This window comes from Mastomys coucha, unplaced genomic scaffold (genome assembly GCF_008632895.1).
Source record: "Mastomys coucha isolate ucsf_1 unplaced genomic scaffold, UCSF_Mcou_1 pScaffold21, whole genome shotgun sequence".
Lineage (NCBI taxonomy): Eukaryota > Metazoa > Chordata > Mammalia > Rodentia > Muridae > Mastomys > Mastomys coucha.
The window spans coordinates 152,882,837-152,895,014 of NW_022196904.1; the positions used below are offsets into that span (position 1 = coordinate 152,882,837).

General features: G+C 41.2%; 1 protein-coding gene across 1 annotated transcript in view; it reads right to left on the reverse strand.

The window, feature by feature from the left end:
* Positions 1-8,580: 8,580 nt before the first annotated feature.
* CUNH9orf85 (chromosome unknown C9orf85 homolog) overlaps positions 8,581-12,178 on the reverse strand; it is a 54,825-nt gene continuing 51,227 nt past the window's right edge. The window contains exon 5 of the mRNA XM_031384993.1: positions 8,581-8,588. Coding sequence (XP_031240853.1) covers positions 8,581-8,588 — 8 coding nt within the window. The remainder of the gene's footprint in view (positions 8,589-12,178) is intronic.

Sequence of the window (12,178 nt, forward strand, 5' to 3'; positions counted from 1 at the left end):
AGGACCTTCCTAGTCTTCACAGAGAGGAGTCCCAACCCTGACACTGGAATGTTCTGGAGTCTGGGAACATCTTTTTCCATTCATAGGGGGTATCTTCATCAAACTCTTCTTTTAGCATTTAACATTTAGCATTTTAACAGCCTGTGGTACAGGCTGTTAAAGGATTTTCTCTTTCACCCAGTTGGGTGTCATCTGTTACTTGTCCAACCATAAAGCTATCAGGAATTTGACATGCCCCGTTCTCGCATCCTGTATGATCTGATTTTCGGTCCTAGCTCCTTTTGGCAAGCTTGCATGTCTTTTCGGTACATCTGTAAAAGACTTAGTGATTAGCATTATATAATGAACACTTTCTACAGGGTGGGAGCAGGATCTCTGGATCCTTCCACCTCCCGTAGCCTGAGTGGCAGTTGTTCTCAGGGGACAGCTGCTTAAGGGGGCACTAAAGAGAGCTGTTAGCAAGACCCACCATAGCGTATTCCAATCACATGTATCAACTGTTTCCTCAAAAGAGTAGTGCACAAGTGGGGAGCACTTCTTTGCTTCCCCCTCTGTAAGACACAATTTATAGGAAAAAATACAAAGAATTTATAGACCCAGAAAAGTGATTAGTTCCTTGGGAATTCAGTTAGGAAACCGGAATATAAGTAGACATAAAGGAACCTGGTGGGATGATGTTCTAAAGCTGGATTGTGGTGATTATTATATAACATTATACAAATTTACCAAATCACTAAATTATATACTTTTCAAAAATAGGTAAGTTTATATTGTGAAAATTGCACTTCAAAACGTATTTAAAATATAGACAGAATTGTCACCCCATTGTGGAAAAGGCTTTTACAGCAGTTCACGGAATTTACAAAATAATGAAGAATGATATTTTTATCCTTATAATTTCCAGGTTCTCAAATCTCTTTTGAAAAGGAAAGCAGTTATAGCTTTCAGTAGCTGAATTGGACCTTAAGTATAAGTCAAGAAAAATATGTAACTTAAGGGATATTGCAAACTCAGTAAAATAATGTTAATTGAATTTGTACTTAATTAATTATAACTATCACTTATACACACACTAGACATCTAAGACACCTTTAGTCGGTCTACTAGCTGTGTGAGTTGCATGCATGTGTGGTTCGTCCGCTCTGTGATATCAATGTAGATGCTGAGTGGTCAGTGCCCCTAAGTTGAAACTCCCCCAAGACTTCATGCCTCCTTGATACAACATTGAACGAAGGAGTGCAACAGGACTCAGTTCGGCAGAGGCGGGAGGATTTCTGAGTTCAATGCCAGCCTAGTCTACAGAGTAAGTTCCAGGACAGCCAGAGCTATATAGAGGAACCCTGTCTCAAACAAACAAACAAACAAAAGACTCAATTCAATACTATGAGCTCAGTCCTCTCTGCAGAGTAGAGAGCGGAACATCGTCGACTCTGTGGGCTGTAGGGTGTCCAGTGAGTGGGCAAACTATCCTGGGGAAGAAGATCACAGAACAAGAGGAGACATCCTGACTGGATAAATACAGAAAGGTTGACTTGTCTGATGCCTGTCCAAACATGGTATAGATCAGTTTATGAATTTTTTTTTAATCTCCATCTTGTCCCCAGGGGTCACTGCAGTGGTACTGAGTTATGCCACTATACGCTGTAAAGCAGACCTTTCATGATAGGCTATTTCAAACGAAGGTTCCCTTGCTATAGGAATTTTCTTTTGGTGTAGGATCTCTTCACTGATTTGTGAGGCCTTCACAGAAATGTCGCGTCAAGTATGTCCAGCACTCCTAACTGAGGCCTTCCCACATATAAATCAGTTACTTGACGGGACTTCAAACGCCCTTGTCCATGGCCAAGAAATGAATTTCAAACCCTCCCCCAAGTCATTTACAAGAAATGCTTGCCGGCTCCAGTAAGCTGTCTCTGCCCATTCACAGGCAGCTGCTTACACTGCACCTGTCTCGTGGCAGCTGGCAGCCGCAGTACTGGAAGGCGAGAAGTGGGTGAATCTTATTTTTAACCATGTAACAACTCTTACACTTGCATGCAGTGTAACCAATATGTTCACCATTCTCGCTATTTTCAGACTTTCTGAAGTAGAACACTAAATTTTTCCCTCCAGAGGAACAATTAGACCCTATTGGCTCAGAGCACATGACCAGAAAACATATTAAATGTAAATTACAGTTTAAAAATCATTTCATGGGGGCTGGAGAGGTGGCTCATCAGTTAAGAGCACTGACTGCTCTCCTATGGAACCTGGGTTCAATTCCCAGCACCTATATGGCAGCTACAACTGTCTTGTGACTCCAGTCCCAGGGGATCCAATGCTCTCTTCTGGCTTCTTGGGCACCAGGGATGTATGTGGCACACAGACATACATGCAGAAATATTTGTATACATATCAAAAATTAAGATTAAACCATTCTGCTGGGCGGTGGTGGTGCACACCTTTAATCCCAGCACTTGGGAAGCAGAGGCAGGTGGATTTCTGAGTTCAAGGCCAGCCTGGTCTACAGAGTGAGTTCCAGGATAGCCAGGGCTATACAGAGAAACCTTGTTTTTTGGAGAAAAAAAAATTAAACCATTCTAATTTATATTTCCTGACTTTGTAATAATCAGGGTAGCATCCTGGACTGAGGGACATCAGGCCTGTCCTTCAGAGTGTCTAACCTCAAGTGGCCCTGGCTGTTTCCACAGAGCTGATTCATTTCCTGTACCATTGAGATCACTGTACCCAGGTCACCATGATTTTTCTTGAGAGTTGTAAAATAAATTAAAAGAACAACAGATTAACAAAAACATACTGTACAAATGGGTTTAGGATTAGTCAAGTAAAAATAAAATGTAGATTGGATAAGACCAGGCTCAACTGTACAAATAGGCAGATGTGCATCTTAAGTAAGAGGTCATTGCAAAGGACAGCGCTTTGAAACTCACTTTCCATTTTTAGTTAACTGTTATTTCAGAAATAAACCCCTCCATCAGTTGATTTACTCAGCTTTCTGTGGACAGGCATGTGATAACAATTTACTGTTAGAAACCAGTCCCAGCTTGACAAATAAACCAAAACAAATTCTAAGGTTATTACTGCCAGAAATATACTTTCCAAAGCTTGCTGCTGCACCCAGTTTGCAAATGGTATTATTGAAGGGTCTACATTTCACAAGTATTAAAAATAGCCCAAAGCAAGCCTAACTCTTTCGCTTTAAGCGATTTCATTGGTGGAGTCTGCTTCCTTCTTTAGTGGAAAGGGATTTTGTATCAAACTTTCTCTCTTTGCTTTTATCCAAGAATTTTGGTTGACCTGCTTTGCAAGCTCACAAACCTCTCAGGATAATAAATTGAAATAAAATGTTTAAGCCAAAAATGACTAAAGAACATTACCTTTGTGGAAATAAAAAGGGTTTCTTGGCTCGGTGGGTAAAAGCCCTTGTCACTAAGCCTGAAGACCTGAGTTTGATTTCTTTAGCCCACAGAAGGAAAGGCAAGGAAGGACTGACTTCTTTGAGTTGATCTCTGACTTGCACTTCTGCTCTGTGGCACTCATGGAGACATGTGTTGTGCTGGATAGTTTTAGGTCAAGTTGACACAATCGAGAGCCCTCTGAGAGGATGGAACAGTTTCTCGATTGAGAAAATGTCAACCCATAAAATTAGGCTGTAGGCAAGCTGGAAGGACATTTTCTAATTAGTGCTTGACAGGGCAGGCCCCAGCTCATTGTGAGCGGGCCCACTCCTGAACTGGTGGTCCTGGGTTCATTAAGTAAGCAAGCCAAGCAAGCCATAGGAAGCAAGCCAGCAAGCAGCGTCCCTCCATGGCCTCTTCATTAGCCCCTCCTCCAGGTTCCCGTCCTGCTTGAGTTCCTGTCTTGATGAACAGTGCTATAGAAGTGTAAGCCAAAAATCCCCCAAGTTGCTTAGGTCATAGTGTTTCACCACAGCAATAGAAATATTAGCTAAGACATGCACATACCAAAAACAAATATTCATTTTAAAAATTGATCTTGTAGAAGCCAGGGTCTCCAGACGCTGGGAAGAACAGAAGTAAGAGGCACAAGAAAAGGTGGATCAGTGGGTACTAATTCGTAGCTACAGAGGAGGAGGAAGATGGACTAAAGAGAGTAACTATGGATAATGATAATTAACTATATTGCAAAAAGCTAGAACAGATGTTGAATGTTTTCATCATAAAGAAATAGTAAATCTTTGAGATGTTGAACCTGCTCTATACATTATACTAAACATACATTTATTAAAACACCACTTAGGACACAAAACATCCCATATTTACATTTTTTTGTTTTTATTAGTCAATTTAAATGCAAATTTCAAGTAAACGTAAAGAATTGAAAACAACTACAAAAGTAATATTTATAAACTTCTTGACTAGAGCAGCTGTTATGTGTCAGGCATTTTCTATATACATTCACTGCAGGAATTCAGTGGTGATCACATCCTTATTAGTCAAAGGCATGGGAAGGAGCTCTCACAAAGGAGGCTGGCCTGGGGCCATGATGGTCAAGGCAATGGCCAGATTCAAACAGTTCTTTCTTCCTTACTTTACGGCTTCTTCGTCCTTAAGTCAGAAAGATCATCTGATCAAGACCTGGATTTGACAGAAATGTACTATTATTTGGTAATTCTTACTATCACTGAAGTAAAGTTTACATATAGTAAAGTCGAATCCCAAGAGCTGAGCATTTCTGCACCTGCACAAACACCAGGCTCAAGAGGCAGCTTCTGGATTCTTCTACCCACCATGCCGGTGAAGTGCCCAATGAGCAAGGTCTGCTTTTAAAAATGCCCATTTTAACCCACCATGACTTTCAAGAATATTTGAAGATTTTAAATGAAAAAGTGGATTTCAAAATAGCATTTAGGTTATTTAATGCAGACATTTAATATGAAAACGTTATGTACTTAACGTTGGTACTGGGTATTGTAACGCAGATTTGATGAAATACCAAAGGCAGCTGTTGACTTCTGTAAAAATTAAGTACTTTTTTTTTTTTTTTCCTTTGAGACAGCATGTTCTGTGTTGTTCAGACTGGCCTTCGCGCTTACTCCTTCCGCTGTGGCTTTTGTAGACTATGGGCAGAAGCCATCTGTCTTTTTTTTTTTTTCTTCCTTGCAGTGATAAAATACAAAAGCAACTCAAGGCAGAAAGAGTTTATTCAGCTCATAGTTCCAGGATAGCATCATTCACATTGAGAGGTTTGAAGCAGTTGGGCACAGTCAGAAGAGGGCGATGAATCCTTTGCACTGTTTGGTTTCTGATCAGGGTCTCATGGCTGAAAATATGGTGTTGCCAGTCTTGTGGCTATGAACAGATACATGATGAAAAGACAGGACAACAGAGGCCCAGACATATTACAAAACACTCCCATGAGAACTAGTGTGTCCTCAAGAGAAATAATCCAGCCTCCCTGGGAATTATCATCCCTTTTAAAGATCCTACATTATAATACTACTAGATCACCAGCCACATTTCAACACAAGCTTTGTTATTGTGTTGGAGCAGACTACATCCTAATTGTAGTGCACAGAAATAAAGCATACAGGCTCCTGTGTGATCGTGGTCCTCTGATTCTTTAAAAGTTGTATTATGAGATTTGGGGAGGTGAACGTTTTCCTGAGTGTGTGATGGTTGACAGAACTGTGGGACTCACTAGCATGAGACTGGCTAATAAAACTCTGTGGAAAATGGTTTTGTGGTTTTCAGTATTTCTGACAACTGCTAACAAAATGAGAGGTAGAAATTCTAAGGTAAGACCAGAGGAGGGAATCTATGCTGTCTGTAAACTGCTTTTGAATAGGGCAGTCATCCAGGACAGAAAGAATATGATGGAGAAAGGCAGAGGAGAGCCACAGAGGACAAGGAGAGGTAGAGCTGTGCTAATATCATAGATGCATTGAATTAGGACAAGCTTAGGAGACTGCAGTAATTACAACTCTCCATGAGTGTGGCTGAAATAATACAGGCTTTAGGGAGATACAGAACTCATTTGTACCGCCTCCAAACTGCCATTTTATTTATATTATTTTTAAACGGTAATAAAGACACCACCTACACACACACACACACACACACACACACACACACACACTTATACACATACTCCTGTGCACATGCTCATGTCTGTAATAACTCCTTTTGTGTGGCTAATCATTACACTTTAAGTGTCACTGTGAGGAACCTTTCCAGTCTGTATTCTGGGTAGCTGTACCACATATCCAGACTTGACACAAAATCTTATATTCTTCTATTATGCCAATAGATCTCACAATAAAGTAGTGCCACCTAGTAGAATGATTACAGATATTTTCACTTCAGACATATGTGTTGATATTCATAGGTAGAAATTAAAAGGTGATTTGAATTCAGATGCATCAGTTACAGTTAAGCACCTAAGTACTTTCCAGTAGGGTATGGGACTCAAGGAAAGTATTTGTTACAATTGTCCAAAATGAGGGGAGAGTCCTAGGGTGCTAGTGAGAGAAATAACAGACTTGTCTAATCAGAAATGCATAGGATTCTCACATACTCTAACTGTAGTAATGTACAGGCATGGTTCTGGAGTCAGGTGACTACGCAGGCTCAAACTCTGAACCTGAAGGTTATTGCTTGTATGTGAAATTAGTTACACTCACTTTTTCAACTATATACTAGTTATTTTTCTCATTGTTATGACAAAATACCTGGAAAAAAAGAAAGCAACCTTAAAAAGGGGTTTGTTTGGCTTTCGGGGGATACAGTCTATCAAGGTGGAGAAGGCACGGTGGCAGGAGCGGGCTGCTCACTGTTTGCAGTCAGGCAGCAGAGTGATGAACGCTGCAGCTTGGCTGACTTTGTCTATTTTATTCAGTGCAAGACATCAAGCCCCAGAATGGTACTACCCACATTTAGGGTGGGTCTTCCTGGCTCAATTAATCTCTTTGAGATAATCCCTTATAGCCACATCCAGAGATTTGTTTCCATGGCCATTCTAAAACCCTTCAAGTTGACCTTCATGATAACCATCAGTAAGTGTGGAGAATTACAGGACAGCAGTGCTGGGTCAGTGAGCTCTCTATGTACAGTCCTGTTTGGAGCAGCAACAGGTCATACCAAGTACTGTGTTATTGGGCCACTTGGCCTTCAGGACACATATTCTCATTCCATTTCTCAAGGGCCTCCCTAATTTTTTTCACTGGTTTCTTCTCTTCTCACTTGGCCTTCAGGACACATATTCTCATTCCATTTCTTAGGGGCCTGTCTCAAAAAACCAAAAACAAACAAAAAAAGAAACTTGACTGAATAGCTGAACATATGTAGGGCAAAACTCTTGGATTCCTAGCAGAAAAGACCTGTGGTAGAAAAAATTGGCAGAACCTTTGAGGGCCATGTAATACAAAGGAGCTGTTGAAATTGAGACTTACACGGAAGTAGAGCTAACCCAGCATTAAGGGCCCCGAAAAACAGCAAAACAAACAAACAAAAAAAACCACCTAAGAATAAAAACAATATCCTAGACATAAGAGTTAGGAACAGAAGCAAGACCAGAACAGAACACCTTAGTCAAAGCCTCATGCTTAGTATTGACATCCAAGGTGATGCATATACTTGATTTTTAGAAATAGTTTTAGTAATGTATCACCATAACTTCTAAGACAAAATTAAAATCATTCAATATGCAGAGTTTAAGAAGTGATTGCCAATCAAAGGATGTAGTCAGTGGTAAGCAAATGAAACACGTTCTGTGTATTTCGTGTTACTTTAACAAAGTACTAAAGGTTGCATACTTTATAAACAACACTTATCTGGCTCACAATTCTGGTAGTGAATGGGTCAAAGAACATGGCAAAGGTTTTTTAGCTCCTTGGGTTTTTTGTTTGTTTGTTGTTTGTTTTGTTTTGTTTTGAGTCAGTGTTTCTCTGTGTAGCCCTGGCTGTCCTTGAATTCGAAGAGATCCACTTGTTCCTGCCTCTTGAGTGCTGGGATTAAAGGTGTGGGCCAGCACTGCCGGGCTGGCTTTTCGGCTTCTCAAGAGTCCATTCTGGTAAGAACTCACTCAATTCCTTGCAAGGTGGTTCCTTTGTGACTTAATTAGTTTATACTAAGCCCTCTTCTTAAGAGGGTCCACCACTTCAAACCCACAATGCTAGGGCCAATGCTTCCAGCATTTAATAATCATAGTCAACTATGATTATTACATGAGAGAAAACAGAAAAACCTGCACAAAATAGGCACGATGGAAATTTCAAGTTATAATTTCAATGATCAAACTGACATCTTAGAATTATAAATTCACTGTCAGAGATTAACTACTTGTGAAAGATTTATAAGTACACATTAAAGACATTAATTTGCCACTCTCTAGAAGACTTACGGATGCAAAGAAAAGCAAACAGGAAATTTGCTGAAGTAGAGAGGATACAGCTCAATGGATCTCCCAAGATCAGCACTGGAGTCCTCAAAAAGGAATAGAAATACTATCTGCAGAAATAATGGATGGCAGTTTTCTGAGTCTGATATTAAAGATATCAACAGATTTCAGTGGCTCACAAAACATCACATAGAACAAACACACCGACAGAGGTGAAATCAGTCAAAGATCTGAAACAAAACAGTAAAAGATAAAAATGTTTTTGTTACATGAGACCGGGGTCTTATGCAGTCCAGGTTGGCCTCAAATGCAGCGTATAGCAGAGGCTGACTCCAGCTCCTCCTGCTTCCACTTCTTCAGCTCTGGCACTATAGGAGTGTGCCACTCTGCTCAGCACGGGCTGGCCTGTGGTCACACACTGGTCTCATCTCTTAAGGGCTCTAAGGTAACCAGATCCCTCCTTGCAGCACCTTGAACAGACCCTGCCTTCCTTTCAAGGCCTCCCAGTGGGTTTTCTCTGCCCAGAACATTCTTCTCATGTCTCTTACACAGATTAGTCTTCCTTTCCCTCCTTCCTTTCTTTTCTTAAAAATGTTATTTTTATTTCATATGCATTCTTTTACCTGCATGTATATCTGTATGAAGTTGTTGGATCGTCTGAAACTGGAGTTACAGGCAGTTAGGAGTTGCCATGTGAGTGCTGGGAATTGAACCTGGGTCTTCCAGAAGAGCAGAGTTAGATGGCTCTTAACGCTGAGCCACCTCTCTAGCCCACAGATGGGCTTTTAAGAGGACCCTTTACAAATCACTTCTCACTCCTCATCTACTTGAGCACTTCACCTCTAGGCCACTGGGCTCTGACTCCTGATCCTCCAACTCCCTGGACTCCCTCAGGCTTTGCCTCATAAAGCAGCACATACTGCTTATTGTCTGTCTCCATTCATTAGCAGATCATCACTACAAGGGCAATTTTAGTTAAATGTGTTAATGTATGCAAATGCCTAGAATCTATGAGTACAATTGCTATCGTGTGATTAGTAGCAATTTAATCTGTGAGAATTCTTTCGAAGAATGAAGGCAAGCACTCAAATTCACAAGGCTTCACTGCCAATCAATCATATTTAATATATGAATTTATTTCTTGCTACCACAGCTGTAAGTGCAATAGAACAGGTGTCACAAAATTGTTTTGGTGTCAGCTGGAATGCTTCTGGCTGCAATTAACTAGGTTTCTGGTTGGCAGTAGCTTGTAAAAAGACATTACCTCACAAGACCTAGGAGGTTGTGAGCCCAAGATTCCCAAGGTTAGCAGCTCAACATCATGGAACTGGGGCACCGTCTCTGCAGCTCAATGCATTTCCTCACGATGGCTACAGGTTCTAGCCCTGTCTTCTCACACCACATTTATGCCGAAAGAGCCAAATGGTTATCTTTTTCTTGGTAATTCTTTCCCAGAATCCCACCACATGGCTCCCTACCTCTAGCTGCAAGAGAATCTGTGAACAAGGAAATCCAACAAACAGGCCTGTGTCTGGTAAACATGAAAATAGCTTTTACTACATGCAACTATGATAATGATCAGAATCAGCTAAGAACCCAGGGAGAAACAAAACAAAACAAAAACCAAAATCAAACAAACAAGAAATCAGGTCTATAAGCCAGGGGAAAGAAATCATCACAATGTTCCAGGAACAGGGATTTCTTAAGAGTCTCTGAAGTGTATGATTAATGGTTCTGATATTATCTGGCGATTATCAAGACAGGGCAACTTTCACTCTATACTGAATCATTACAATAAAACATGTTTCATTTCATTACCATATGCTGAACTCCAAGAAAAGAGTGTGCAGGCTAGAAAGAATAATCCTATGATTTTCCAGTGTAGTGTGACTATCCTGGAACTCACTATGTACACCAGGCCAGCCTCGAACCTGAGATCCACCTTTCTCTGCCTCTGCCTTCCCAAGGACAACTATTATAGCATGTCAAAGAATAATTCTTAAAGAAACATAAAGGAACTAAATAGGGGCTGGAGAGATGGCTCAGTGGTTAAGAGCACTGACTGCTCTTCCAGAGGTCCTGAGTTCAATTCCCAGCAACCACATGTGGCTCACAACCATCTGTAATAGGATCTGATGCCCTCTTCTGTGTCTGAAGAGAGCAATGGTATACTCATATACATAAAATACAAAAATAAATCTTAAAAAAAATAAATAAAAAAAAGAAATAAATTTAATACGGCCCACTTCCCAAAGCAAAACAAAGTAACTACTCTTGGAACTGAAGAGCCAAAGTACAGCTGTCTTCCTGACCCATTTCTCCCTGGGTAAAGAATCAGTTACAGCCAGAGCCACCCGAGTTCCAGCACAGCTAGTGATACACTGGTTCACGAACAATTACGGAAATATAAACAGCAAAGAGACATTGCTGCACACATTCAAATTGGCTCCTAAGGCAGGATAAAAAGACAGGGAGAATTTGGAGACATGAAGAGACAGACAAAAACAACAAACAAACAAACAAACAAACAAAAACCCTGCTCTGGAATCTAGCTGGAGGCTTTGCTGGCAGCAGAGCAAGGACTTCAGCACAACCAACAACAAAGGAAGGTCTTTCTCCTTCCCAGTCACAAACCTGTCATTTTCTAGGAGTTTCACCAGAACCTCCCTGTCTTAGGGTTTTACTGCTGTGAACAGATACCATGACCAAGGCAACTCTTTGTTTGTTTGTTTGTTTTTTCCAGACAGAGTTCCTCTGTATAGTCCTGGCTATCCTGGAACTCACTCTGTAGACCAGCCTGGCCTGGAACTCAGAAATCTGCCTGCTTCTGCCTCCCAAGTGCTGGGATTAAAGGCAATAGCTTGGCAGCATCCAGGCAGGCATGGTACAGTCAGAGCTGAGAGTTCTATTTCTTCATCTCAAGGCTACTAGTGGAAGCTAGGATGAGGGTCTTAAGCCCACACCTACAGTGACACACCTACCCCAACAACACCACACCCCCTAATAGTGCCACTCCCTGGGCCAAGCGTATTACAAACCATGACACTCCCTTTATGTAGGAAAGGCATGCGCTAAGCACCATGTGCAGTGGCTTCTGCTTTTATATGACCAGATTATGACACTATTCAGGGCAGGGTCACCTCACCGAGAGAGAAAAGAAAGAAAGGCCGTTTTACTGTAGTGGTTTGAATGGAACACAGACTTCAGATATTTGAAACCCTGCTCACCAGTTGGTGGCAATGGTTGGGGAAGCCTGGGCGGTGTGTCTGTTGGAGGAACTGTGTCCTGGAGGCTGGCTATGGGAGTTTAAAGGATGGCTCCACTTCCAGTTCACTTCTAGCTTCCTGTTCCAGCTGTCCTGCCTGCATGCTGCCATGCCTCACCAACAGGATGGACTCTTACCCCCGGAGTTGTAAACCCAAATCCTCTAAGTTGCTTTGGCCATGGGATTATACACTTAGGAAACTTGAGATACAACCATGAGTACGTATGGCTAATGCCAAAGCAGTTACCTGCTTGTTCTCCCATGTGGAGCTCAGGTCCATACATGGTACACCCCTACTTTCTGTGATTCAAAGCCCACACTACACTTGAGTATGTCTTACTCCTCTGAGATCCTCTCTCTTAAGCCTTGAGTTTAAGCCTAAACTAAATATCGTCAATAAAATTTCTAATTCTGCTTCACTTTACATGGGTATTGTGTGTATCAGGAAAATCACTCTCCAAGTTTTTATAACAACAAGACACACAAGTCCAAAACCACAGTTTCCCATTTATTTCAATGGCTTGGCAAATATATACACACATATGTATATGCACA